General features: G+C 43.8%; 1 protein-coding gene across 2 annotated transcripts; it reads right to left on the reverse strand.

Moving 5' to 3' along the window:
* Positions 1 to 7,475: 7,475 nt before the first annotated feature.
* Positions 7,476 to 25,779, reverse strand: ADSL (adenylosuccinate lyase). Of its 2 annotated transcripts, none has more exons than XM_038550472.1 (13): positions 25,545 to 25,779; positions 21,775 to 21,978; positions 19,783 to 19,827; positions 18,880 to 18,959; positions 14,259 to 14,430; positions 14,000 to 14,046; positions 13,250 to 13,340; positions 12,551 to 12,620; positions 12,256 to 12,403; positions 10,309 to 10,399; positions 9,583 to 9,672; positions 8,677 to 8,853; positions 7,476 to 7,608 (listed from the first exon to the last, which is right to left on the reverse strand). In XM_038550472.1, exons 1-13 carry the CDS (start codon positions 25,713 to 25,715, stop codon positions 7,522 to 7,524), a joined length of 1,473 nt encoding a protein of 490 aa, XP_038406400.1. In that variant the 5' UTR covers positions 25,716 to 25,779; the 3' UTR covers positions 7,476 to 7,521. The 2 variants fall into 2 exon arrangements, with proteins under 2 accessions (XP_038406400.1, XP_038406401.1); XM_038550473.1 differs by lacking the exon at positions 7,476 to 7,608 and adding an exon at positions 7,711 to 8,221.
* Between the last annotated feature and the right edge of the window lie 273 nt (positions 25,780 to 26,052).

A 26,052-nucleotide genomic window follows, 5' to 3' on the forward strand; every position in this document is an offset into this window, starting at 1 on the left:
GTACACAGTAGGGTGCTGAAAAAAAAAGTGCTAAATTATGAAATCTGGGGGCTCCTGGGTGGCTCAGTTGGTTAAGTAGCCAAGTCTTGATTTCAGTTCAGGTCATGATCATAGGGTCCTGGGATCAAGCGCTGTGTTGGGCTCTACCCTCAGCAGGGAGTCTGCTTGAAGATTCTCTCTCCCTCTGCCCCTCCCAACTCACTTTCTCAAATAAATCTTAAGTATGACATCTGGATCAGAAACAAAATCTTAGGGGTGCCTGTGTGGCTCAGTTAAGCCACTGCCTTCAGCTAGGGTTATGATTTTGGGGTCCTGGGATCAAGTCCTGTATTGGGCTCCCGGCTCAGCAAGGAACCTGCTTCTCCTTTTCCCTCTCCTTTTTTTTTTTTTTTTTTTTTTTTAAGATGTTATTTATTCATGAGAGACACAGAGAGACAGAGAGAGGCATAGACACAGGCAGAGTTAGAAGAAGGCTCCATGCAGGGAGCCTGACGCAGCACTTGATCCCGGGACCCCAGGATCACACCCTGGGCTGCAGGCGGCACTAAACCGCTGCGCCACCGGGGCTGCCCAATAAATATTTTTTTAAAAAAGGAGAAACTATGGAGGGATGCCTGCGTGGCTCAGCGGTTTAGTGCCTGCCTTTGGCCCAGGGCATGATCCTGGAGTCCCGGGATTGAGTCCCGCATCGGGCTCCCTGCATGGAGCCTGCTTCTCCCTCTGCTTGTGTCTCTGCCCCTCTCTCTGGGTCTCTCATGAATAAATAAAATCTTTTAAAAAAATAAGGAAAAAGAAAAACTATGGAATGAATTTTTTATGTTTGCTTTTCTGCTTTACATTTTTTTTTTTTTTTAAGATTTTTTAGTAATCTCTACCTCCAACATGGGCTTGAACTCACAACCCTAAGATCACAAGAGTCACGGACAGAGTCAACCAGGCGCCCCTCCTTTATATACTTTAAATACATTTGGTCTGTGCCTGGTCTGTGCACTATCCTAATTACAACTTTTTAAAGTTTAAGGCTAAACTACTAAACAACTAGTGTTTAAAACCATGGGAGAGATATAACATTTTCCCATGGTTTTAAACTTCTCAGGACCCTATAGCCACAGCAACGAAAGGGTAGATCACTCATGGGGGGAAACAAACTGGAGGCATTCATGGTCCCCATCTCCCTCCTAATCTCACATGTAGCTACTTAAAACTGCTATTCAACTGACCTTATTTCCTAAGCAACTTGTTGTGGGGATTAAGGACAAGGAGGTCTACAGTGGTTTCCAAGAATCCCCTCAAACTCCTTCCACCCCAGCCTGGCCTGGGATGTTACCTAACCAGAATTTCTGGTTTACTATACAAAAGGGATATGTATGTATGTATGTATGTATATGTGTGTATATATATATATATATATAAATATTAGAAACAATTCTATTATATATTATAAATAGAATATTTTATATATATATAATAGAATATGCAGTACCAAGAAAGGCATCAGAATCTAAAAGAATCTAAAAGAGCAGATCAAATATGCATTTTGTTTAAAGGTTTCATTTTGAAGTAATCTCCACACCCAATGTGGGGAACTCAAACTCACAACCCGCCCCCCCCACCCCAGATGAAGAGTTACATGCTCTCTCCCAACTGAGCCAGTCAGGTGCCCCTCCAATATGGTTTTTGTAAGGCCAAAAGGTCTTGTTAAATGAGAAGACAGAGTGGACTTCTTGTTTTCATTCACCCAAACACCCACTTCTTATTTGACCTTTTGTCTAAGTAGGCTCTGATAGATCATCATGTCCTCTTAAGTGCTCATCCTGAAATCTGGGCCAGAACCCAGCTCATTTTCTTCCTAAGTTTGGATTTATCATGAAGGCAAATCACCCAGATTCACCACTTACACATTTTCTTCCAGAAACCTAGCCTCTAAGAATTTTTCTGTACACAGGACTTAATGAGGTCACAAGAACAAAATCATACCAGATCCAGAATGGAAAACCCAAATCTGTCTGGACTTCTAGTTATGTTCCAGATTAGCTAAATTTGAGTTAAATTTTGTATCCATTAGACCATACCTCTGATAGAGAACATACCTTGAAAGGAATATATATGAATCCCAGTACTTAAAAATACTACTATGACTAAATATAATTTATTCTAGATAGGATCCTACAATAAAAAAAGAGGACACTAGCTAAAAACTGAGGACTTTGGGATCCCTGGGTGGCGCAGCGGTTTGGCGCCTGCCTTTGGCCCAGGGCACGATCCTGGAGACCCGGGATCGAATCCCACATCGGGCTCGCGGTGCATGGAGCCTGCTTCTCCCTCTGCCTATGTCTCTGCCTCTCTCTCTCTCTCTCTGTGACTATCATAAATAAATAAAAATTAAAAAAAAAATTAAAAAAAAAAAAACTGAGGACTTTGATAATGTATCAATAATGGTTCATTAATTGTGATGACTACATCATACTAATGTAAGATGTTAATAAGGGACATCAAGGATGGGGTGTATGGGAACTTTGTACTATCCTTGCAATATAAAAATATTCTACAATTTAGTTTAAATAAAAATTGCATTAAAAACTTGAAAAAAGGGATGCCTGGATGGCTCAGTTCATTAAGCATCTGCCTTCAGTTCAGGTCATGATCCCAGAACCCTGGGATCAAACCCCACATCAGGCTCCCTGCTCAGCAGGGAGTCTGCTTCTCCCTCTGCTGTTCCACCTGCTTATGTTCACTCTCTCTCAAATAAATAATAAAATCTTTAAAAAAAAAAAAGAAAAAATACACAAAAGCTAAAAGAAAAGCCACCTCAAATTCATCAAGCAAGAAACCACACAGTATTTCATTATGTAACTTTCCAGGTTTTTTTTTTTTTTTTTACTTTCTCGAAGTAAGCTCTATGCCCAACTGGGGGCTTGAATTCATGACCCCGGGGTTAAGAGTGCCATGCTCCACCAACTGAACCAGCCAGGTGTCCCAACTTTTCCTATTTATTTTTTATGCTGACTCATTCTCCATTCTTCGGTTGGTTCAAGTTCAGCATGTACTCTCTTCCATGATGGGTAAACTAAAACAGTCTCCTCTTCAAATTTTAGCCTGCTCCCTGACTGGTTGGTAAACTCCCCCAGGCTCGGAAAGGAAAATGACATTTCCTGAGTCCTTCTTCATGTCAGACCCTACGCTATGCAATTTCAGCCAGCTAGTCCTCACATTCATCTAGGATTTGTATCACCTATCTGGAAGCACTTAAGCACTGTGCTTCCGCGTAAGGACATGAGACTCTCCTGGTTATCAAATGATATCTACCATCAGCCAGGGGAAGCCAGCAGTAAACACCTAGGTGTCTAACTGCAGCTGAACAGAATCTGGTTACCCCATGGTCTGCCCAGATCCTGATTTCTGGATGATTCAGATCCTGGAGTTCAGGTAACTGGTAAACTAATTCAATCTAATTTTGGAGAAGGCCTGAGTGTTCTCTTCTTAGCCAACATACAGCCCACCCAAGTGCCCTTAATTAAAATGTTAAATGGCTGGCTTAGTCGTTGGAGCATGTGACTCTTCATGTTGGAGTCGAAAGTTTGAGCCCCATGTTGGGTGTAGAGATCACTTTATTTTTTATTATTTTTATTTTTTTTAATTTTAAGATTTTATTTACTTATTCATGAGAGACGCAGAGAGAGGCAGAGACAGGGGAAGTAGGCTCCATGCAAGGAGCCCGATATGGGACTCAATCCCAGGACTCCAGGATCACACCCTGAGCCAAAGGCAGACACTCAAACGCTGAGCCACCCAAGCATCCCTAGAGATCACCTTAAAAAAATAAATTAAAAACTAAAATATTAAAAAAAAAAAAAAAAGTTAAATGGGAAGGGCACCTGGCTAGCTCAACTGGTGGAGCATACAATCTCGTTCTTGGGGTTGTGAGTTCAAGCTCCACACTGGATGTATCAATTACTTAAAAAAAAAAAAAAAAAAAAAATTGGGGCAGCCCGGGTGGCTCAGTGGTTTAGTACCGCTTTCAGCCCAGGGCCTGATTTTGGAGACCCAGGATTGAGTCCCATGTCAGGTTCCCTGCATGGAGCCTGCTTCTCCCTCCGCCTCTGCCTCTGTCTCTCTCTCTGTCTCCATTTCTCTCATGAATAAATAAATAAAATCTTAAAAAAAAAAAAAAAATCTAAATGAAAAAAAATAAAAAAATAAAAAATTATGTATGTTAATAGTATAACTTAAGTATATTAATATAAAAACAAAAAAGACTAGAAGAGGAAAGAAAGCACAATAAACCAAATCAAATTGCCAGAGAAGAAAAACCAGCCAAACTACCAATTGCTAGAGAACAGAAGTCTAACAATCATCACAGTACTGTCATCTTATTTCCTTATTTTCTGTGAGGAAATTGAAGTAAAATCCATGGTATCTGGTATCCCCAGTGTGTCTGGTATATAACATAACTTCTCAGATTATAGATACATTGATAGTAGCTACTTCCTCTTAATGTGGCCCACACTGAGAAGTAGACAATACCTGATCAGAGCCCAATGAGTTAATTCCTTACACAGAACTAGCAGTTTCAAAAACCCCTCAAGATTCACACGAAAAGAATAGTAAACTGCTTCTGAAAGAGTTGAGACCTTCTACAGCTCCATGCTCTCTAAGCTTACCTGCTACATTGACCTATATTTAGAATTTGGTTTCAAGGGCTGTCTCCTTTTCTTCTTTCCAAGAGGTTGAGCTCTTTACCCTGGACTACCTTTGACTTTTTTTTTTTTTTAAGATTTTATTTATTTATTTTTGGGAGTAGAAGTGGGAGCAAGAGAAGCACACAGGGGGAGAGGGAGAAGCAGACTCCCCACCAAGCAGGGAGCCTGATGAGAGGCTCGATCCCAGGACCCTGAGATCATGACCTGAGCTAAAGGCAGACACTTAATTGACTGAGCCACCCAGGTGTCCAATCCCAGACTACCTTTGATTATATATGGTTGGAGTCAACTCAGCCTCTTATCCCTTTCAACATTCCCATTTCTGACAACTCGGTTGTCTGGCTTCTGATTGAGCTGTAGGGGAAGGATGGGGTGGGGCAGAGGGAGAATCACTAACTCACAGTAGCTTCAATGTCTGGGCCCAAGCCAGCCTGATCCTCAACAATGGGTATGGGTCTCAACTGTAGCAATAGCTACCTCAGCCACTATTCCTCCTCAAGGTGATATGTGAAACACTGACAAGTTTTCTCCTCTAGGATCAAGGGCCCTAATATTCCCTTACCACTCCTCATAGGACAACATTTTCTCAGGAGGTTGGCTCTCTATCTCTGTTTCTCAGACTGGGTGTCCAAAATGGAACATAATGCCATGAATGTGGAACAGTAAGACTATAGTGGAATTTAAGCCTAATTTACATTTATCTTAATTTTTTCTTCTTAGTTTTGGCCACATCATTTCAATCTATTTCAGGTTAGATAAAATTTTAGTTATCTTACCAAAAACATGTATTGGTTAATTATTCTAGTTTTGTGTTATCTGCAAATCTGATAAATACATTTCTTCGGGCAGCCCGGATGGTTCAGTGGTTTAGCGTCGCCTTCAGCCCAGGGCCTGATCCTCAGGACCCAGGATAGAGTCCCATGTCAGGCTCCCTGAATGGAGCCTGCTTCTCCCTCTGCCTGTGTCTCTGCCTCTCTCTCTCTCTCTCTCATAAATAAATAAAATAAAAATCTCTTAAAAAATACATTTCTTCATTTTCATCTATGCTGAAACAGTATGTAGAATTGGATGGGGCTGAGGATAAGAGGTCTGTGGACTAATACCAGTACTCTCCTTACAGGTGGGGGATAGTTCTTAATGATCTTCTTTGGCTACAGCTGGCTTAATCACCTATTAATCTAAGTACCAGGATTAATTGTCAAATGCCCTGATGAAATCAATAGACCCAACTAGAATTTCTGATATACAAGCTTTAAGAAAGATGAAGTGAGGGATCCCTGGGTGGCGCAGCGGTTTGGCGCCTGCCTTTGGCCCAGGGCGCGATCCTGGAGACCCGGGATCGAATCCCACGTCGGGCTCCCGGTGCATGGAGCCTGCTTCTCCCTCTGCCTGTGTCTCTGCCCCTCTCTCTCTCTCTCTCTCTCTGTGACTATCATAAAAAAAAAAAAGAATCACATACTCTACTGACTGAGCCAGCCAGGCACCTTTCAATAATTATAAAAAAAAAAAAAAAAAAAAAAAAAAAAAAGATGAAGTGAGCTTGAGTACAACTTGAGCTGAATAAGCCTGAAAATCTACTGTGGCTCTGAATTTCATTATATATTATTTTTTTCTTTTTGAAGATTTATTTACTTGAGAGAGCAAGAGAGAACACAAGTAAGAGAGGGCCCAAGCTGGGGGAGGGGCAGAGGGAGAGGCAAGCAGGGAGCCCAACATGGGGCTTGATTCCAGGACCCCGAGATCATGACCCGAGCTGAGGGCAGCCGCTTAACTGACGAAGCCACCCAGGAGCCTGAATTTCATTATGTATTCTGGCAAAACATAACTGGATACCAAAGGTATCCAACCATACTGAATCAGAGTCCAAGTTATTTTGCTAGATACAGATCAAATTTACCTTCAATAGGGGCACCTGGGTAGCTCTGTCAATTAAGCATCTGCCTTCAACTCAGGTCATGATCCTGGATCCTGGGATTGAGTCTCATATCCGGCTCCCTGTTCAGCAGGGAGTCATCTTCCCCCTCTGCCCTCCTCCCTCCTCGTGATCTCTCTCTTTCAAATACATAAAATCTTAAAAAAAAAAAAAAATTACCTTCAGAAGAGAGGACCAGGAGTTAGTTACTTCCTCAATCAAGTGAGCATATGAAATAGACCAGGCTAGTTGGACAACATGACTGAAAGAACAGAACAAGCTATGAACTACAAGTTGTGTTGCTACAAAAAAAGAGTCCAGGGGCGCCTGGGTAGCTCAGTGGTTGAGCGTCTGCCTCTGGCTCAGGTTGTGATCATAGGCTCCTGGAGTTGCATCCCCACAGGGAGCCTACTTCTCCCTCTGCCTATGTCTCTGGCTTTCTGTGTCTCTCATGAAGAAACAAAATCTTAAAAAAAAAAAAAAAAGAAAAGAAAACGGAGTCCAACACAGCATCATTTTTCTTTCCTTTTTGTTTTTGTCTTTTTTAGAGAGAGGGAGCGGCAGGGCAGGCAGTAAGAATGGCTGAGGGGGAGAGAGAGAATCTGAAGTTGGCTTCACATCGAGCACAGAGCCTGACATGGGGTTCAATCTCACAACCCTGAGATCATGACCTGAGCAAAACCGAGTTAGATGCTTAACCTACTGAGCCACCCAGGCATCCCAACGTAATTTATTTCTGCACTATAAACTCTGAAAAATGTGGAAGCACCACGCACAAGAAAAAAGAAAAGTGTATCCAATTTCAGGTAACAGGTCTTGAGATAAAATAAGGCATTAGAGAAAAATTTTCCATGACCCAGCAATAAAAGTTAACGAAGCCAACAACTTCTTGTTTAATTCTTTCCAACTCTACAGACATAATTCTGCTTTCACCTTCATTACACTTTCATATGGTTTTAGCAGGGGATATACCTCCTCTTCTAAGAATCTCTGCACCTGCCAAAGAGGAAAGCAAATGTCAGACAAGAGAAAATGTAAAGACAAACTTTGATAGCTTTTTCAGTATCAGTTTATATTACTGAGAAATAATTTGATAAAACTCTTACTTCACCACTGAACTTCTATTTTTCTCAACTGCCTTTCAGAAATCTGTCCCTAGATATCTGGCAGTTCAACCCACCATGCCCACATGTGCTTCCACACAAACCAGCCCAGTCTGTTCTTTTAGTTGGTCTTCCCATTGTCTACCCTTTCTCCAAGCTAAACTCATCACTGCTTCTTCCCTCCTCTTCATTCAACAAGCTGCCAAGGGTTAACTCTCTAAATGGCCCTGCAATCTCCTCATCTGCAACTACCACCACCTTGGCTCAACACCCTTGTCATCTACTACGTGGCCGCCTACAGCAGCTTCCTTGCTGGTCTCCTACCTCCAGTTTGTCTTCCAACTTTAAATCCTGTAACTAGGGCAGCCCCGGTGGTGCAGTGGTTTAGCGCCGCCTGCAGCCCAGGACGTGATCCTGGAGACCCTGGATCAAGTCCCACATCAGGCTCTCTGTATGATGTCTGCTTCTCCCTCTGCCTGTGTCTCTGCCTCTCTCTCTCTCTGTCTCTATGAATAAATAAATAAAATCTTTTAAAAAATAAATAAATCCTGTAACTACATCTGGACACTTGCTGCTCTAGCAAAACCCAAATGATTGTAGTTTCTCTCCCATGAAAAACATCTATGTATTTACCAACTCCTACTTGTCCCTAAGATTCAGCTTAGATGTCAAGTCTTCCAAGAAGTCTTTCCCAACCTCTATTGTAAGGCTGTTCTACTTCTTTGGGAGTTGGTAAACCGTCCAACTCTTGATTTTTGGCTCAGATTATGACCTCAGGGTTGTGGGATTGGGCTTTGTGCTAGGTGGGGGCCTGCTTAGGATTCTCCCTCTCCCTCTGCCCCTCCCCAGCACCCTCCCCTCACTTGCTCTCGCTCAAAAAATTTTAAAAATTAAAATAAGAGCATTTTAAAAAGAGGGCATTTGGAGAAGCTTACAGCACCATGGAAGTGCCAGTGCTTACCTGTCGGGATGCACAACCTGTAAAAGAAGATGGATCCAGTAGACGGTCCAACTGGGAGTGAATGGGACTAAAGTAGGCATCAGCCTGGATTCGCTCTATGAGGTCATTGTCACCCCCTTCCTCCTTGACCACAGCAGCTGCCTCCTGGGAAAGCACTCTGATTTTCTCATGGCAATCCTAGAAAGACAGTGAGGTATTGTTGGTTCATTTACTAAGAGGGCATTTGAACATCTTAAGAAGTCATCCAACACCACATCCATGCTGTCTATGTATGGCTGGTACACAAAGCCCTTCCAGGCTGAGGTGGTTCCTCTCACAGTCTAACTCCAAGAAGATCTTGACCCTCTGATCATATCAGAGGATGAACCTGAAATAAATGCCCATCCTGTGCTGGCCTCTCTAAAGCTTCATAAACCATGTGTGCTTGTGTCCTGCCCACTTCCCATCCTTTTCTATTGGAAATTCAGACCTAATTCCCTCACTAGGAGTGGATCTTTCTACAGGTGATTAAGTGATTCACTTTTAACGAACCAAGTTCACCACAATCACCCTCCAGAGAAAAGCCTGTTCTACAGCAGAATATGGTCACTGTTCTCTTCCAACACCATGACTGAGGGTGATGACAAGAATGCTTTCACTCTTAAGGAAGAACAGGACTGAGCAGCCCCAGTGGCTTAGCGGTTTAGTGCCACCGTCAGCCCAGGGTGTGATTCTGGAGTCCCAGGATCGAGTCCCATGTTGGGCTCCCTGCATGGAGTCTGCTTCTCCCTCTGCCTGTGTCTCTGCCTCTCTCTCTCTCTCTCATGAATAAATAAATAAAATCTTAAAAAAAAAAAAAAAAAAAAAAGGAAGAACAGGACTAAAGGTGCAAACTTCCACTCATCCACGCATGAGGATTTAACAAACCTGGCGGTTACCCCCAGATTTCACCATGGCCATGATGATGTTCTCTGTGGCCATGAAAGGTAGCTCTTGCCGAATGCGCCGCTCAATTACCTAGAAGAATGAACGGAGGGCTAAGATGGTTCAAGGTTATAAAGTCATACATACAGTAAAAGATCTAGTGCGACAATACACACAAGGACATGAACTGCCTTATTTATGAAGACAGAGAGTAGAATGGATCGTTTTCATCCACACTGTATTTTTCGGTTTTCTTTCTAATCCAAAGTATTACTTTGATTTAAAAAAGGAATATTGATTTAAACAAACTTTTGAAAGTTGCTTCATTTGAAAGATTTCTAAAACCTGAACTTTGCTAAATTTCATTGCCCAACCTCAAGAGCCAAGTACGCAATGGAAATGAACCCATTTGCCTCAGGTACTTAAAAACAGGCAAAGGAAATAGTCTGCCCTGCCAGTCACACCAGAGCTGATGATTCATGCTCATAAACAGTGTAAGCCAATTCAAAGTACTTACTTTTTTCTGTAAATGTGTCTATTATAGATTTCAGAGTTAGTTCTCTAGAGCTTACGTCACCACCTTAGGAATGAGCTCTGGTTGGGAAGAACTGTTGGACCAGAATGCAGCTCCCCAAACACACTCGCTATAAAGCAGGAAAATATTTCACTGCCCCTCCCACATTCCAATCCTTCTCCCTAAGATTTTACTTTTTAACTGAGGCTTCTTACTTTAGGGTATACCACCAATCCTTCAGAAATGTTCTGCAACGTATTCAATATGGCATCTGCAGTGAGAAATGCCTCAGCCAAACAGATACGTCTGGAAAGCAAACAGCCAATTCAGTTATCTCTTTAAACAAATATCAATTTTAGTGAAATGTAGGGTGTGTCCCCAGAAGCTGTGTGACTTGTCATGCCACATGTACTACATGGACAATTTCCTTTAATCTCATGACTTCAGCTACCTCCATATCCTGATGACCTCCAATATCCTGATCACCCCACAAGGGGTGTCCAGATCACCTGCTTACAAGCCAGATCATATACTCCACTGGAGAGCTCCACCTGTTTGATCCCTGGGTACCTCAAACCCCAAACTGGATTCAGCCACTTTTTCACTACTTCCTGCTCACCAGGTCAAACCCACTCTTTTTCTCCCTGTGGCTGCTCCTGTCTCAGTAAATGGCACTAGCACCCCACCCCTGATCTTAATACTCACTCTAGTCCACCACCAAGGCCAGCCAATGTGTCCCTGATTTTACCTATATCCTTCCTCTCTGATCACTGCCAGTGTAGACTTGGATTTTTTTTTTTTAAAGTAGCCTCCTAACTCATTCTAATGAGATCTATGTCCCCTTACAACTGATTCTCCAAATTGTTGCAGGGTGTTTTCGCTGGCACATCTGATTAGGTCACACCCTGCTGAAAAGTATTCAACAGCTGACTTATTTCCATAAGTGTTTTATTCCCTGGATTACACACAGATCCCAAGATAGCTAGCTTTAACTATATATCTTTTTCAGATCCCAGTACAATGCAAGCAAACCATAGTAACATGAAACTGCTTTAAAAAAGTATAGGGGTGCCTGGCTGGCTTAGTTGGCTAAGCCACTGCCTTGGGCTCAGGTTATGATCTCAGGGTCATGGATCAATCCCTGTACTGGACTCCCTGCTCAGTGGAGAGTCTGCTTCTCCCTGTACCTCCACCCCCCTCCCTGCTCCTGCTCTCTCTCAAATAAATAAAACCTTAAAAAAAAAGTATATACATAGGGGTGTCTGGCTGGCTCAGTGGGTGGAGCATGTGACTCAATCTCAGGGTTGTAAGTTCGAGCTCCACATTGCGTATAGGAATTACTTAAAAACTAAAATCTTTAAGTATAAACATAAAGCAGAAAACTATGTGTATGTTGGTACCGTATTCATAGCTACAAATTACTTCTGACCCATCTCATAACCAACCACCACAGAATCGTGATAAGACACCAGTTGATACCTCACCTGCCTTTAGCACAGTAACTAAATTCCTTTTCAAGGCTTACAGGGCTGTTCATAAATTAATTGTGATCTGTAATCGTGTCCCATCTCATCTCTTGCCACAGACACTTCATTCCCCAGTGCTACCTGACTACTAATAACTCCCTAACTATTCTTTCTCCTGCCCTTATGCTTTCATATATGCTTCCAATCTTGTTTTTTTTTTTTAAAGACCTATTATCTTTATTTATTTATTTATTTATAGAGAGGGAGCTGGGAAGGGCAGCAGGGGAGGGAGAGAATCTTAAGCAGGCTCCACACCCAGTGCAGAGCCTGACACAGGGTTTGATCTCACAACCCTGAAATCATGACCTGAGCCAAAATCAGACCTTAACCAACTGAGCCACCCAGGTGCTTCTATATCTTATCCTAAAGGTCTTTTTAAAATGCTTGTATTTCTTGGTCTTAAAGCATCACCTCCTCTGTGAAGCCTTCCCTGACTCCTCTACCGCCACTACCACTACCACAGAGATTATCTTGTACCCACTCATCCTAACACTCATCCCACTGTTCTACGTTCCTGCCTCCCTGCTATACTCCAGGCTCAGTGGGCACAGATGCTCAAAACATCCACTTGCTTCTCCTCTTCTGGTCTTCCCCCCACCTTGCTGTACATGTACATGGCATCCCCCTTCTACTGACCGATTGGCACTATCATCCAGTGTGCGCTCAAACCACTGCACAGATGCCGTCTGCAGTGGGTCCATGATAAGGGTCATCAGGTGCCGGGCAAGACTGCAGCACCTCTCTGAGCGCATAGGATTCCGCTTGTAAGGCATCGCACTTGAGCCTGCCACATACAAGGAGGAGAAGCAAAGGCAGAGAGACTTCAGAGAACAATGAGTGCCCAAGTATGCTGCTGGGTGAACTATTAACACACCACTCACAGGCCTCCTAGCATCTCTATAGTGCTCCCATATCTTCACAGAACACTCACCAATCTGCTGTTTTTCAAAGGGTTCCTCCATCTCCTTGAGGTTTGCCAGGAGTCGTATGTCAGTACAAATCTAGGAGGAAAGGGCCACAGGCATCGTCCCACACTGCTGGTGCACAGGACTCTGGGAGCAGGCTAGCCTGATGGAGGAGGTGAGCACATCCTCTCCAAGAGTTCCCGGAGAGTAATAGCTCACTCAGACTTCCGGCTCCTGAAGAGCAGGGATAACAAGTAAGGGAGCATGGAAACACTTCTGTGAAACATTGCTGAAGACAGAGCAAGGAAAGACAATGCAAGATGAGCTTTAGTGTAAACACTGGAGCTAGTCTTGCCCTTTAATGTACCTTAATTTAAAAGGTATTACCTACAGACCCCAGATGGTGAAAATGAAGTTTGACATCTCTTGAGAGATGTGACTAAATAAAGGTCCAAGGCCGGGCAGCCGGTGTGGCTCAGCGGTTTAGCGCCGCCTACAGCCCAGGGCGTGATCCTGGAGACCCAGGATCAAGTCCCACGTCAGGCTCCCTGCATGGAGCCTGCTTCTCCCTCTGCCTGTGTCTCTGCCTCTCTCTCTCCTCCCTGTGTATTCTCACGAATAAATAAATAAAATCTTAAAAAAAAAAAAATCCGAGGCCAATACCATCTGTCTGAGGTGTGCAAAGCTCTCAGCTCCACTCCCAACAAACTGCTACCACCACTCACCTTGTGCACGGATGCCCCCAAGCTAGCCAGCACAGACAGCACCTCAATATCTACTTTTCGTGTGTAAGTCTGCCCTGTGATGATGAAAGCCCTAGAAATCAATTGAAAAGAACTGTAAGTGAAAATATTTCAGTGCCTGGCTGAGAGCATGCAACTCTTGATCTCAGGGTTAAGTCTGAGCCCTCTATTAGTGTAGAAATTACTTAAAATCTGAAAAAAAATTTTTTCTTCAAAATGTGACTGTGTCAAATAAATGAGCAAAAACACATCTTAAGCAAAAGCTTGGTCTCACTGATATACTTAGTCACACTGAGCCCAGATGACCTCAATGATATGTTCCTGGGACAAACTGTTCTTCCACCCTTTTTACTAACCCCCCAGACCCAAGAAGGAAGCATGGGCCTGTGTACCCAAGTCCTGCCACACAGCCTGATGGAAATGACTGGAAGGAGGAGCCATGGTGAAACCTTGTGGCCTTCAGTGGAAATGATCAGATTTAGATGAACCCACTGGAGAACCTCGACATGGGTGAGATTATCCTAAAAATCTCAGAAGTAAACACTTGCCTTCTCCTTGTAGACTACAAAAAGATAAAATCTAGACTATAAGAAAATAAAACCCAAGCCAGAGATAAAAGGAAACGGGTAGAGGACAAAGGAAGAAAAAGTTAGGGTCAAATCTATCGGTCCACTGAACACAAGCCTTCCATCACTCAGGAGGGAAGCCAACGCTTTTCCCCCATTTACCTACCTATTAAATCCGGCCTTTTCTGTTACCATCTTGTCAAGCTGCTCTACCTTGGAAGAAAAAGACATTTCTGTAGAAGTCCAAGTATGACCAGTATGAGAGCATCTCCATATCCTGCCCAGGTTTCAACCCTTGGTACCCGTTCCAGTCCAAAGACTCCACTTGTCCCAAAATCAATCTCTCCTCCTATCCTGAAGGTCAGCTTTATCTCTGATGCTCTCACCACTGAGTTTCCATGTCCCCCGGGCTGCTCTCAGAATACCTTCTGTTCATCTCCCTCGAAGAGCTGCAGGAAGCTGGCTTGAGTGCCAGTGGTGCCCTTTACTCCTCGGAAGCGCAGGTCATCTTGGACACGCTTTAGGTTCTGGAGATCCATGCAAAGATCCTGAATCCAAAGACAGCAACGTTTCCCAACTGTGGTCAGCTGAGCAGGCCTGAAAAAGACCCAAAAAGGACACATGGAAGTCTCAAACCAAGAACTTACTTCATAAAAGCTTCACTGCTTCTTCAAATAAACTGCTACCTCTGGAAAGGGGAAGAATTAAAGAGATAGAGAAACCAGGGTAAACAAAACCAGAGCTAAGAAGTTTCAGCAAATAAGGATCATTCATAAAATTTCATTGATTATAAAACTAAAGGTCTCCTAATATGCTTCTTTATCATCAAGAGGCAATGTAAGGGCAGGGACAATGTCTGTCTTGTTTGTTCCCAGACTCTGGCAAGTTAAATACACTCAGGTAACAAATATTTATCAAGTATCCAATGTGTTCTGGTTTTGAAAATACAACAAATAGGGTACCCGGGTGGCTCAGCGGTTTAGCGCCGCCTTCAGTCCAGGTCGTGATCCTGGAGACCCAGGATCAAGTCCCATGTCAGGCTTCCTGCGTGAAGCCTGCTTCTCCCTCTCTCTGCCTGTGTCTGTGCCTCTCTCTCATGAATAAATAAATAAAATCTTTAAAAAAATATGAAAATACAACAAATAAAACAGACAAGCCTCCTATCCAATGGAGTTCATATTGTGATGTAAACAAGTAAACAAAGTAACTATTGATTTTTTTGTCAGAAATATGAAAACATAAAATGAGGACACTGGAGAATGCTACTCTAGACTGCCAGTAAAGGAAAGCCTCTGTGAGACCAGATCTGATAAGAGGTTAGCCATGCTGTGGAGAACCCCAGAACACACACAACAAGGGATTCTAATGTAACACCTGGTGGCTTTGCTCCCTGTTCCAAGTCTAAATCAATCCCTTGTAGGTCTGTTCCTGAACACAAAACTTAAATTATGAATACACTGCAATAAAGCTGGAGTTCTAATACATGACCTAGCTCATCCCTGATGCATTTTCTCTCCCACTAGGCTAATGACACAAACAGCTGGCAACATGAAGGAACACCACAAGCACAATATATCCCTAAATATCATAGTAGTTTTCTATCTAATTCTTGCTAATAGATTACTAGTATAAGCGAATGGCTTTGCCTGGATCTGTTCACAGCAGCACTGTACATAACAGCCACAAAGTAGAAACAACCCAAATGTCTATTAACTGAAGAATGGACAAACAAAATCTGGTATATCCACCATTCTGGCTATAAAAAAACAACAACAAAAAAAAACAAAAAAACCCTACATGCTACAATATGGATGAACACTGAAAACATTATATTAAGTGAATAAAGCCAGTTATACCAAGATGAATATTGTATGACTCTATTTAAATAAAATGTCCAGAAGAGGCAAATCCATAGACAGAAAATAGATTGTGATTGCCAGGAGGAGACATTGATTGCCAGGAGGGAATGGGAGTGATTGCTAATGGGCATAGGTTTTTTTTTTGAGGGGTGATGGAAATATTCTGAAATTATGTACTGGTGACTTTGTAACTCTGTAAATATACTAAAAAGTCACTAATTACGGGCACATAGTTGGCTCAGTCAGTTGGGCATCCGACTCTTGATTTTGGCTCAGGTGGTGATCTCGGGGCGGAAGGATTGAGCCCCATGTCAATCTCAAGTGGAGAATCAGCTTGAGATTCTTTCTCCCCCTCTCCCCCTGCACTTCTCCCCACTTGCTCTCTAATAAATCTTTTTTTTGTTAAGATTTTATTTCTTTGATAGAAGGAGGGAAGAGGGAGAGAGAGAGAAAGGGGGGAGGGGAGGAGGAGAAGGGAGGGAGAGTGCACGCTCACAAGAAGGGGAACTGGCAGGCAGAAAGCAGAGGTAGAGGTAGAAGCAAACTCCCCACTGAGCAGGGAGCGCAATGCTGCGGGCTTGATCCCAGGACTCTGGGATCATAACCCAGAGCTGAAGGCAGACGTTTTACCCACTGAGCCACCTAAGCACCCCTGAAATAAATCTTAATAACAGCAACACTAATTGTGCACTTAAAAAGGGTGAATTTTTTAGTATGTGAATTATATCTCAATAAAGTTGCTTCCCCTTTTATTATTTTTTAAATATTTTATTTATTTATTCATGAGAGAGAGAGAGAGAGAGAGAGAGAAAAAGATGGCAGGCAGAGACACAGGCAGAGACAGAAGCAGGTTCTATGCAGGGAATCTGATGTGGGACTCGATCCTGGGTCTCCAGGATCAGGCCCTGGCCTGAAGGCAGTGCTAAACCGCTGAGTCACCCGGGCTGCCCCTGCTTCCTCTTTTTAAAAAGGTTTATTTATTTGAGAGAGGGAAAGAGCGACATCTGGGTGGCTCAGTGGTTGAGCATCTGCCTTCAGCTCAGGGTGTGATCCTGGAGTCCTGGGATCAAGTCCCACATTAGGCTCCCTGCAGGAAGCCTGGTTCTCCCTCTACCTGTATCTCTGACTCTCTCTCTGTGTCTCTCACGAATAAATAAAATATTTAAAAAGAGAGAGAGAGGGCAGCCCTGGTGGCTCAGCGGTTTAGCACCACCTTTGGACCAGGGTGTGATCCTGGAGACCCAGGATCAAGTCCCATGTCAGGCTCCCTGCATGGAAGCCTGCTTCTCCCTCTGTCTGTGTCTCTGCCTCTCTCTCTCTCTGTGTCTCTCATGAATAAATAAATAAAATATTTAAATAAATAGAGAGAAAGAGAAAGAGAGAGAGCAGGGGGAGGTGCAGAGGGAGAACAAGAACTCTGAAGCAGACTCCCACCACACAGGGAGTCTGACAGAGGGCTCAATCCGAGGACCCTGAGATCATGACCTGAGCCAAAATCAAAAGTCAGCCGCTATACTGACTAAGCCACACAGGCACCCCCAACCTTTTTTAAAGTGTACTCCATGCTCAACATGGGGCTTAAACTCACAACCCTGAGGTTGAGAGTTGTATGTTCTACAAACTGAGCCAGCCTGGTGCCCCAAAGCTGTTTTTTAATTACAGGGACTGACCTATACTGAGATGATACCTATGCATCGATACTTTTTTTTTTAAGATTTTATTTATTTATTCATGAGAGAGTGAGAGAGAGACAGAGACAGAGGCAGGGGAGAAGCAGGCTCCTCAAAGGGAGCCTGATGTGGGACTCGAGATTCTCTCTCCCCCGGGATCACACCCTGAGCCAAAGACAGATGCTCAACCGCTGAGCCACCCAGGCACCCTTCATCAATACATTTTCTAAGTGTTTAAGGCCTGCTAAAACTGGCAGCAGGTACCTCTCATCACACTATACCCAGAGGAATACTGGGATGCGTGCATTCTCTGATCACTCTCCAATAGTCATAGGAGAGGAAGAGAAGTTACAACTCAGGTAATGCCAGAAGCCAGCAGAAGGCATGGCCAACCCCTACACACTGCACAATGACTCCTCATGAACAATTTCTTCAGGTTTCTGCTACCAGTAAATGCATGCCCTAACTTTGATGAAGATTAAACTCAGCAGACTTTCCTAAATTATAGACAATAATATCCTTGTTGCAATAGCAATATCCCATCAAAACCTAAGGCAGATGTTAACACACCACTACTGAAATACCATCATTAGAAATCTGCTACTAATATTCCAAAAATGACATTCTCGGTTTTGAAAAGGATTTTATCATAAAAATGCTTGCACATTTTAAAAATCAAAAATACAAAATATAGGGAAAATTTTAATTATCCTATTATCCCATAAACTAGAGAAATCAATATTTACATCTTGATGTAATTTCTTCCAATCTTTGTACAATCTACCATGTGCAATTTTTTCCCATAATGTTAACCTGAGCATATTTCCACAATATTAGTCTTACATGCATCATTTAATGGCTGCATATTATTCCAGCCTATAACCATACTATATACTTTACCTTCTTGAATTACTCTATCATTGTGGCCATTTAGATTGTTTCCAATGCTTATTATCAAAACTAGTATTTTGGGCAGCCCGGGTGGCTCAGCGGTTTAGCGCCACCTTCAGCCCAGGGCCTGATCCTGGAGACCCGGGATCAAGTCCCATGTCAGGTTCCCTGCATGGAGCCTGCTTCTCCCTCTGCCTGTGTCTCTGCCCCTCTCTCTCTCTCTCTCTCTGTGCCTTTCATGAATGAATGAATAAAATCTTTAAAAAAAACAAAAAAACAAAAAAACTAGTATTTTAACAAACATCTTTGTACATAGGCTTTTTGCAAAATTTAGATTACTTTCTTGGGCAAGAGTCTCAAAAATGGAAGACTAAATCAAGGAGCATGAATGCTTTCTAAGGCTCTTGATTCATGTCTCCCAATGTTCCCCAAATGAACTCTTATGAGTATAGCTTCTCAGATAGGGACAAGGTTCATTCTTCATAAGCATCCCAAGTTATTTGCTTAAATTATGTTTTGAGAGTCTTCACCTCCAGGCTTCCATGGAGAGGGGAAACTGAAGGAGGAAATGAAAGTCAAATGCACACAAACAAGCCCACAACCCAAGAAGTAACCATATCACTTACTGGAAATGTGTGAAACCTAAGGTAGGAAGATCAGCTCGTTCCTTAGCAAAGTCAGCAAGCCGAGAGATCACTCTAGCAAGCTATAAGAGAGACCATGTAGTAAAGAGTAAGTTTAGGGTGAGCTTGTTACATAATCAGGAACTAAACTTTTAGACAATTTAATAAAAAATTAAATCTCTAGCCTGTGAAAGGCAGAGGCATTATCTTTTCATCTTTGTATCTCAAGGTGCCTTGAAAAGGGCAGCCCTGGTGGCGCAGCGGTTTAGTGCCGCCTGCAGCCTGGGATGTGATCCTGGAAACCCAGGATCGAGTCCCACATCAGGCTCCCTGCATGGAGCCTGCTTCTCCCTCTGCCTGTGTGTCTGCCTCTCTCTCTCTCTCTCTGAATAAATAAATAAATAAATCTTAAAAAGAAAAATAGTGCCTTGAAGAGTTCAGAGTAACCAGTGTTCAACCAATGTTGAAACTGGGCTTCTCAACTAGCTGCCTACCTTTCTATTAGCAACCCTCTGTGCAAGCCAGAAGATGTTAACAGAAGTTGTTCTTTTCAGATTATGGTTTTAAAAGCACGCAACCTAGACAGTCGTGCTTCTGGGATCTCTGAGGAACAACTACCAAAAGACGACTTATATACTCATGCAGAAAAACAGGACAAAATCATAAATCTGACCCACCTATTTCAACAATAAGCTGCTGGCTAACTTCCTTCATTTAAAAAGCTGTGTTTTAAAAAGCATTCACTTAGCACATTTTAACCCAAAGAGAGACAATTAGTTCTACAGAGGAGATACAGGATCATTCATCTGAGTAAAGGAGAATCTATTTAATATTCACATTGCACTGATTTATTAGGAAGTGATGCCCATCTCCTATCATGGGGAACCCAGGGCTGGCAAACCTTACCTTTGGCAAGAGCAGGTCAATCGCATTTCTAAGAATAATCAGGTCCTGCAAAGGAAAATGTAGTGGTCTCATATTAGACAGTTTTGCCCAAACAATATTATTACATAACACTTTTAGGCCATCACAACTGGGCTTCTCAGCTAGCTGCCTACCTCACTATTGCAACCCTCTGTGCAAGCCAGAAGATGTTAACAGAAGTTGTTCTTTTCAGATTGTGGTTTTAAAAGCACGCAACCTAGACAGTCGTGCTTCTGGGATCTCTGAGGAACAAAACCCTTATGCTAGTAAAGGCCTATATATGTGGTATCTAAAACGACTGGAAAACAGTTACAGGGCAACCCTCATCCAAGATACTGTGACGATGTCCAGGTCAACAAGCTCTAGATCTTCCCAAAGAGGAGTGCCTGAGTCTCTGAGAAGCTTCCCGGGGGCACACTTCATTAGTTTCACCTCCTTTGTTCACATCTATAACCACTAACAACAACAAAAAGACATGAATCGGAACATCAAGGTTTAGGAAATCTGAAGCCATTCTGGAGGGAAATAAGAGATTTATTTCAGGCCAGTCGGGGAGATAGTAATTGCTGGGCCCGACCTCACACGTAAAACAACTATATTCCAAGTAAGATGACTGTTGTTCTTTCTTTAGCTGCCCTTAATTATGTACCACTTGAGACTACAAGTATTTGGGGCAACTTAAAAATTAGTGGCTTCTGGGGATCCCTGGGTGGCTCAGCAGTTTAGCACCTGCCTTTGGCCCAGAGTGTGATCCTGGGGTCCCGGGATCGGGTCCCACATTGGGCTCCCTGCGTGGAGTCTGCTTTTCCCTCTGCCTGTGTCTCTGCATCTCTCTCTCTCTGTCTCTCATGAATAAATAAATAAAATCTTAAAAAAATCAGTGGCTTCTTTCTGAATTGGAAGCATATCTGGGATCGAACTTCTGGTCCTACAGCACAGCGTAAGAGCACAGCTTTGAAGTCATTTTCCCCGGACTTGTATCCTCCTAGCTGTGTGGCATTAGGCACGTTCTTCAGCCTCTCTTTAAGTGTCCTCAGTTGTAAAGACAGGGTTCATAAACCCAGATCCAAAAGACTACATACTCTGATTTCATTTATATGTTATTACCAGAAAAGGCAAAACTACAGAGGAAGAGAACAGCTCAATGGTCGCTTGGGCTGGAAAGCAGGAGTGAGGACTGACTGCAAACAAGCAGGAGAACTTCTCAGAGTGAGGGATGTGTCACAAAACTGGAGTGAAGAATGTACTGCATAAATTTACTAAACTCATTGAATTATACATTTAAGATGGGTAAATTCATGGTATGTAAACAACACCTCAAGAAGCTACTGAAAAACAGAGCTAAAAGGTGGCACTGGGCTAGCTCAGTTAGTAAGATCGTGTGGCTCTGGATTGCAGGGTTGTGAGCTCGAACCAAATGTTGGGTGCTGGGTCTACTTAAAATCTTTAAAAAAAAGAATAGAGACAAAAGCAACTCTCTTATGGTTGTTGTGAATAAATGAAGCAACACATACAAAGTGCTCAGAATACTGCCAAGCACCAGTAAACTCTAGGAAAATGTGATTATTACTTTTTCATGTTTGACAATAAGCTGCTTCTACTAAGTGTTTTGTGAAAGAACCATAATGAATAAAAAAAGAATAATTATGCAATCTTTTCTTTTTTTCAGAAGTACAGCAAAGGGTTATAAAGGACTTTGGAAAGAAAATCCCTTTGGACAGTTACCTTGCCACTAAAACACTACAACCTCGACTTATGTCCAGCCAACCAATGCATAAACAATATCTGCTGGCCTTATTTTATGGAGGTCATTAGGGGCTTATAGTTTAGATTGGAAAGATAACTAAAGCAGAAAATTCCTGAATTTAGGATACTCCCTAAAACTAAAGATCTATGGAGTCACTTCCTCAAACTAGACAAAATCAAATAAAATGTATAAATCCTAAGTGGAAACAAAACAACAGAGGCTCCTACTGTATTGTCTCCAACATAGCAGGAGGTGGCACCAAGATGAATTATGGCAGCAGCTTTCTGGCAGCAGTGGCCAAACGTATGCACATGAGCCATCACATCATGTCGCAATTGTTTCTCTTTCTCAGCTGCCATCTTGAAGTCGATGTTGTCCAGATTTGATTTCATCTCCTGGATTTGTTCATCTGTGATAGGCAAACCCAATGCCTGCAGAACAAGCAAAACAAAATAAATAACCTCAAGTGTCACAATGACTTGAAGTGACACCAAGAAAAAAACTGGTTCATATTAGCATTTATGCTCCACCTCCCAATTCTTCTTCTTCTTTTTTTTTTTTAAAGGACGAGTTCAGAGGTGAATGGAGATGAGAATCCAGGGGTTGAGGAAGACCTACCTGGAGCTCTGAGTCATGCCCTTCTTTATTTTTTTTTTTTTAAGATTTTATTTATTTATATGGTGGGGGAGAGAATAAGCAGAGGGGAGGGGCAGAGGGAGAGGGAGAAGCAGACTCCCCACTGAGCAGGGAGCCTGATGCAGGACTCAATACAGAGCCAAAAGCACTCAACTAACTGAGTCACCCAGGGGCCCTCCACCTCCCAATTCTCAAATTAAAATTTGGGGCGGGGCTCTGGGTGGCTCAGTTGGTTAAGTGTCACCAGCTTTTGATTTCAGCTCAGGTCATGATCTCAGGGACTTGGGACTGAGCCCTGCAACAGGCTCCCTGCTCAGTGGGGAGTCTGCTTCTCCCTCTCTCTTTGCTACGCCCTCTTGCCACCTCCCTCACACACACACACACCCTAAAATAAATAAATCTTTAGAAAAAAATAAAAATAAAACTTGAAGTAGCTAAAAGCACACGGAGGAGGGCACAATATTCTTTTTCCTTTTTTAAAAAAGATTTTATTTATTTACTCCAGAGAGGAAGAGAGAGAGGGAGAGAGCAAGCACACACATGGGGAGGGACATAGGATTTTAGTATATGTGCTGCCGAAGCGAGCACGGGAGGGACATAGGAAAAGAGAATCTCAAGCAGACTCCACAGACTGTGGAGCCCCACCCATGTGGGGTTCAATCCCATGACCCTGAGATCACAACCAGAGCAGAAACCAAGAGTCAGATGCTCAACCGACTGAGCCACCCAGATGCCCTGGAGGGCATGATTTTCTTAATGAATCATGGCAAATTACATTCTAAGTAAACACCAAAATAAACAATATAATTCTGATCTTTGTTCACTCTGCCCTTATATCACTGCCTGGCTCATGGCTCACATGTTTTGGTCTCTGGGCTCAAATATCATCTCCTCAAAGAGGTCTTTCCTGACTCCACTGTGAAACATCCTTATCTCATTCATCTATCCCTTTAGCCTAAATTTATTTACAGCAGTTATAACCAAATGACATTTTTACAAATCTATTAGCCTGTCCCTCCCCCTAGAATGTATACTCCCCTAAGGAGAGCTTGTATTTATTGCATACCCCTTAGTGCTTGGCCTGTAAGTGTCCTACGTGTGGGATCTAGGCCACAGCTTTACATTTGAGCCAAGTGGATCTACTTAGAGAAATGAAAATTAAGAAAGTTGCAAGCGGTTTTGCCAACAAATTACATACAGCAAATATAGTAAAGCCAAAAACTTTTACAGAATGTCACTGAGAAAATAAACACATCAACATCTTACATTCTTCCATCACTGGAAAAATTGGGCTAGCAAAAAACAGCTTGCAGCCCACAGGCCGCTCAGAACCCAGGATTCAAGTTAATACACAGACTGGTGAAATTCATTCAAACCTCACTGGAGGGATGCCTGGGTGGCTCAGCAGTTGAGCGCCTGCCTCCCGCCCAGGGCGTGATCCTGGGGTTCCGGGATCAAGTCCTGAGTCAGGCTCCCGGCATGGAGCCTGCTTCTCCGTCTGCCTGTGTCCCTGCCTCCTTCTCTTTCTCTGTGTTCCTCATGAATAAATAAATAAAATCTTTAAAAACAAACAAACGTCACTTGAAACTCTAAAGCATTGGCCCTGGGGAGGATCTTGCATGTTAGGCCTATCTTGTTCAGGATGGTAGCTACTTGCCAGATGTGGCTGTTTACATTTAAAGTGATTGAAAATAAAAAGTAAAAATTCAGTTCTTCAGTCACACTAGTCATATTTCAAGAGCTCAGACACCACATGGGCAGAGCAGCCTTGGATTGTTAGCCAGTGGGTAGGGTATCTCAGGGCTCCTCCCAAAGCAAAGCAGCAGGGGGCGGTGTGGCCAAACTGCTTCCTACCCCGACGCAAGGCATCTTGTTAAAATTCATCCCCTACTCCAGCTTTTCTGCATTTCTCCTAATTTCTTACTCAACTTTTTTCTTACCTACTAAATTATTATGCAATTTATGCTCATTTTGACACCCTAACAGATAATCCAAACGCAGGAGATTATACCAAAATTGTATGCATTTCAGGCAATGTGTAAACTGGGCAGAGGAAAGAACACATATTTAGAGGACCCTACATTTCAATTCCAGCCAGAAGACATTTACTAGCTATGGTGATCCTGCAAAGGCTTCGGGCGCCACTATCCTCATCTATATCATGGAGTATCATGTGAAAGAGAAAAGAGTACAAGCCAGTACATGATAAATCACAACACACTATCAATGTCCTCCTCTACCCATTATCGTTATCAGAGCCAATAGTTTATGAAGGCTTTCTGTGCCTCCATTCCACCATCTGTCAAACATCTGTAAAACAGGACTTATCATACAATGTTGTTTTGAAGATTAATGAGCCATTAACACACAAGGTCTTAAGACAGTGTCCGGCGTAGTAGGCATGATAAAAAGTGTCCACTATTATTAGGTCACTTAATTTTCTGGAGCACAGTGAGGCGAGGGGGAGAATCCAGGAAGAGTCTCCTGTTTGGGGAGTTGCGCTGTATCTCGGTCCCAGGCACTACTCACATTGTTTCCATGTTTACTGATGTCCTTCCAGAGGACACTCCCATCTCGCCTGTTGCGGCACTTTCCCCCTGAAACTTTATAGCTCTCTGGATCACCTTCAGTTTCCTTCGACTCCTCCGGGAAGGCCCCTCTGGAGCTATTTCTGAAAGCCTTGGGCTACATAACTCTATGTGCAGCTCTCATGAGAGACCCCAGAAACCCAATCTAATAATCCCCGACCCTGATTCTCCCGCCTCGGGAAAGCGGAACGCAGCCGAGTGGAGCGGGCAGTCCTGTCACCAACTACGCTGAGGCAAGTGGGGAAGACGAAGTGGCCAAGCGCTCAGGCTCTGCACTGAGGCAGGTTCACACCCTGGTCAGGGGCAAGTAACGCGCTCGGCTATCATGAGGCTTGCCCTCTCCCACAGAACGTGGGGCAGGCACCACCAGGCGTGCCAAGTCTTTATGGGTTAAACGGGAAGAGATGCGGGAAGAAATTAGCGCAGCACAACAGCACGTAGCGAGCGCTCGGTGTCCGTGGCCGGCGGAGTATTCCTGCAGGAAGGGCCGAGATACATCCTTAGAACCGCGGCGTGCATTTCTCGCCGCCGCCGCCGCCGGGTCTCTAACTTCCCTGAGTCAACACAGGGGAGGCAACAGGTGTCGACTCCCGGGCCTCCTGCCCTGACCTTCCTGCGGCCACAGCTCCTCAGGAAAGGGACACTCGGCTGAAAATAGCAGCGCAGCTGCCCCCAAGGCCCGGGCTCCCGCCCCCGCTCGGCGCCGAGCCCCGCACGTGCTGGGGCGTGCCCTCCCCGTCCGTCCCTCCCCTCCCCTCCTCGCCGCGCGTTACCTGCTCAGCCTCCGCCAGCCACAGCCAGAGCTGCCGCCAGGTCCGGAACTTGCACCTGTCGCTAAACATGAAGCACATCTCCGGGCTGGCGTAACGGGAGGCCAACGGCGAGCAGTAGCTGTCGTGCCCGCAGGCCGCCTGCTGCCCACCGCGGTCCCCAGCCTCCGCCATCCCCAACACGCTACCCTACTGCAGGAGGTAGGACCAGCGGGGGCGTGGAGCGGAAGTGCGGGGCGGGACTTCCTCCATTTGGAGGCGGGACTTCCTCCCTTGGCCCCGCCCCGGCGGTTCCGGGAGACCTGAGAGCTCAGAGCTGTCTGTGGCGCTTCTCCTGCTTGCTGCTGAGTTTTGACGGGTTTCTCTTCGTGTGCAAGAAATATGTGTAACGTTCCATAAGTTAAGTAGCCACTCTGTGCCTCAGTGTCCCCATCTGAAAAAAGGCCTGCCTTTGGTGCAATGCACAGAGTTAGTGCTCAATAAATGCTAGCCAATCTTATGGTCCCCATTT

This window comes from Canis lupus, chromosome 10 (assembly GCF_011100685.1).
Source record: "Canis lupus familiaris isolate Mischka breed German Shepherd chromosome 10, alternate assembly UU_Cfam_GSD_1.0, whole genome shotgun sequence".
NCBI classification, from domain to species: Eukaryota; Metazoa; Chordata; class Mammalia; order Carnivora; family Canidae; genus Canis; species Canis lupus.

Coding starts and splice junctions, on each gene's coding strand:
- ADSL (XM_038550472.1), bottom strand. CDS start 25,715: ATGGCGGAGGCTGGGGACCGCGGTGGGCAGCAGGCGGCCTGCGGGCAC. Junction 13,341..13,999: donor GAAAAGGCCGGATTTAATAG/GTAGGTAAATGG, acceptor ATTGATTTCTAG/GGCTTTCATCATCACAGGGC. Junction 7,609..8,676: donor CAGGTTGTGCATCCCGACAG/GTAAGCACTGGC, acceptor CCTCTTTGGCAG/GTGCAGAGATTCTTAGAAGA.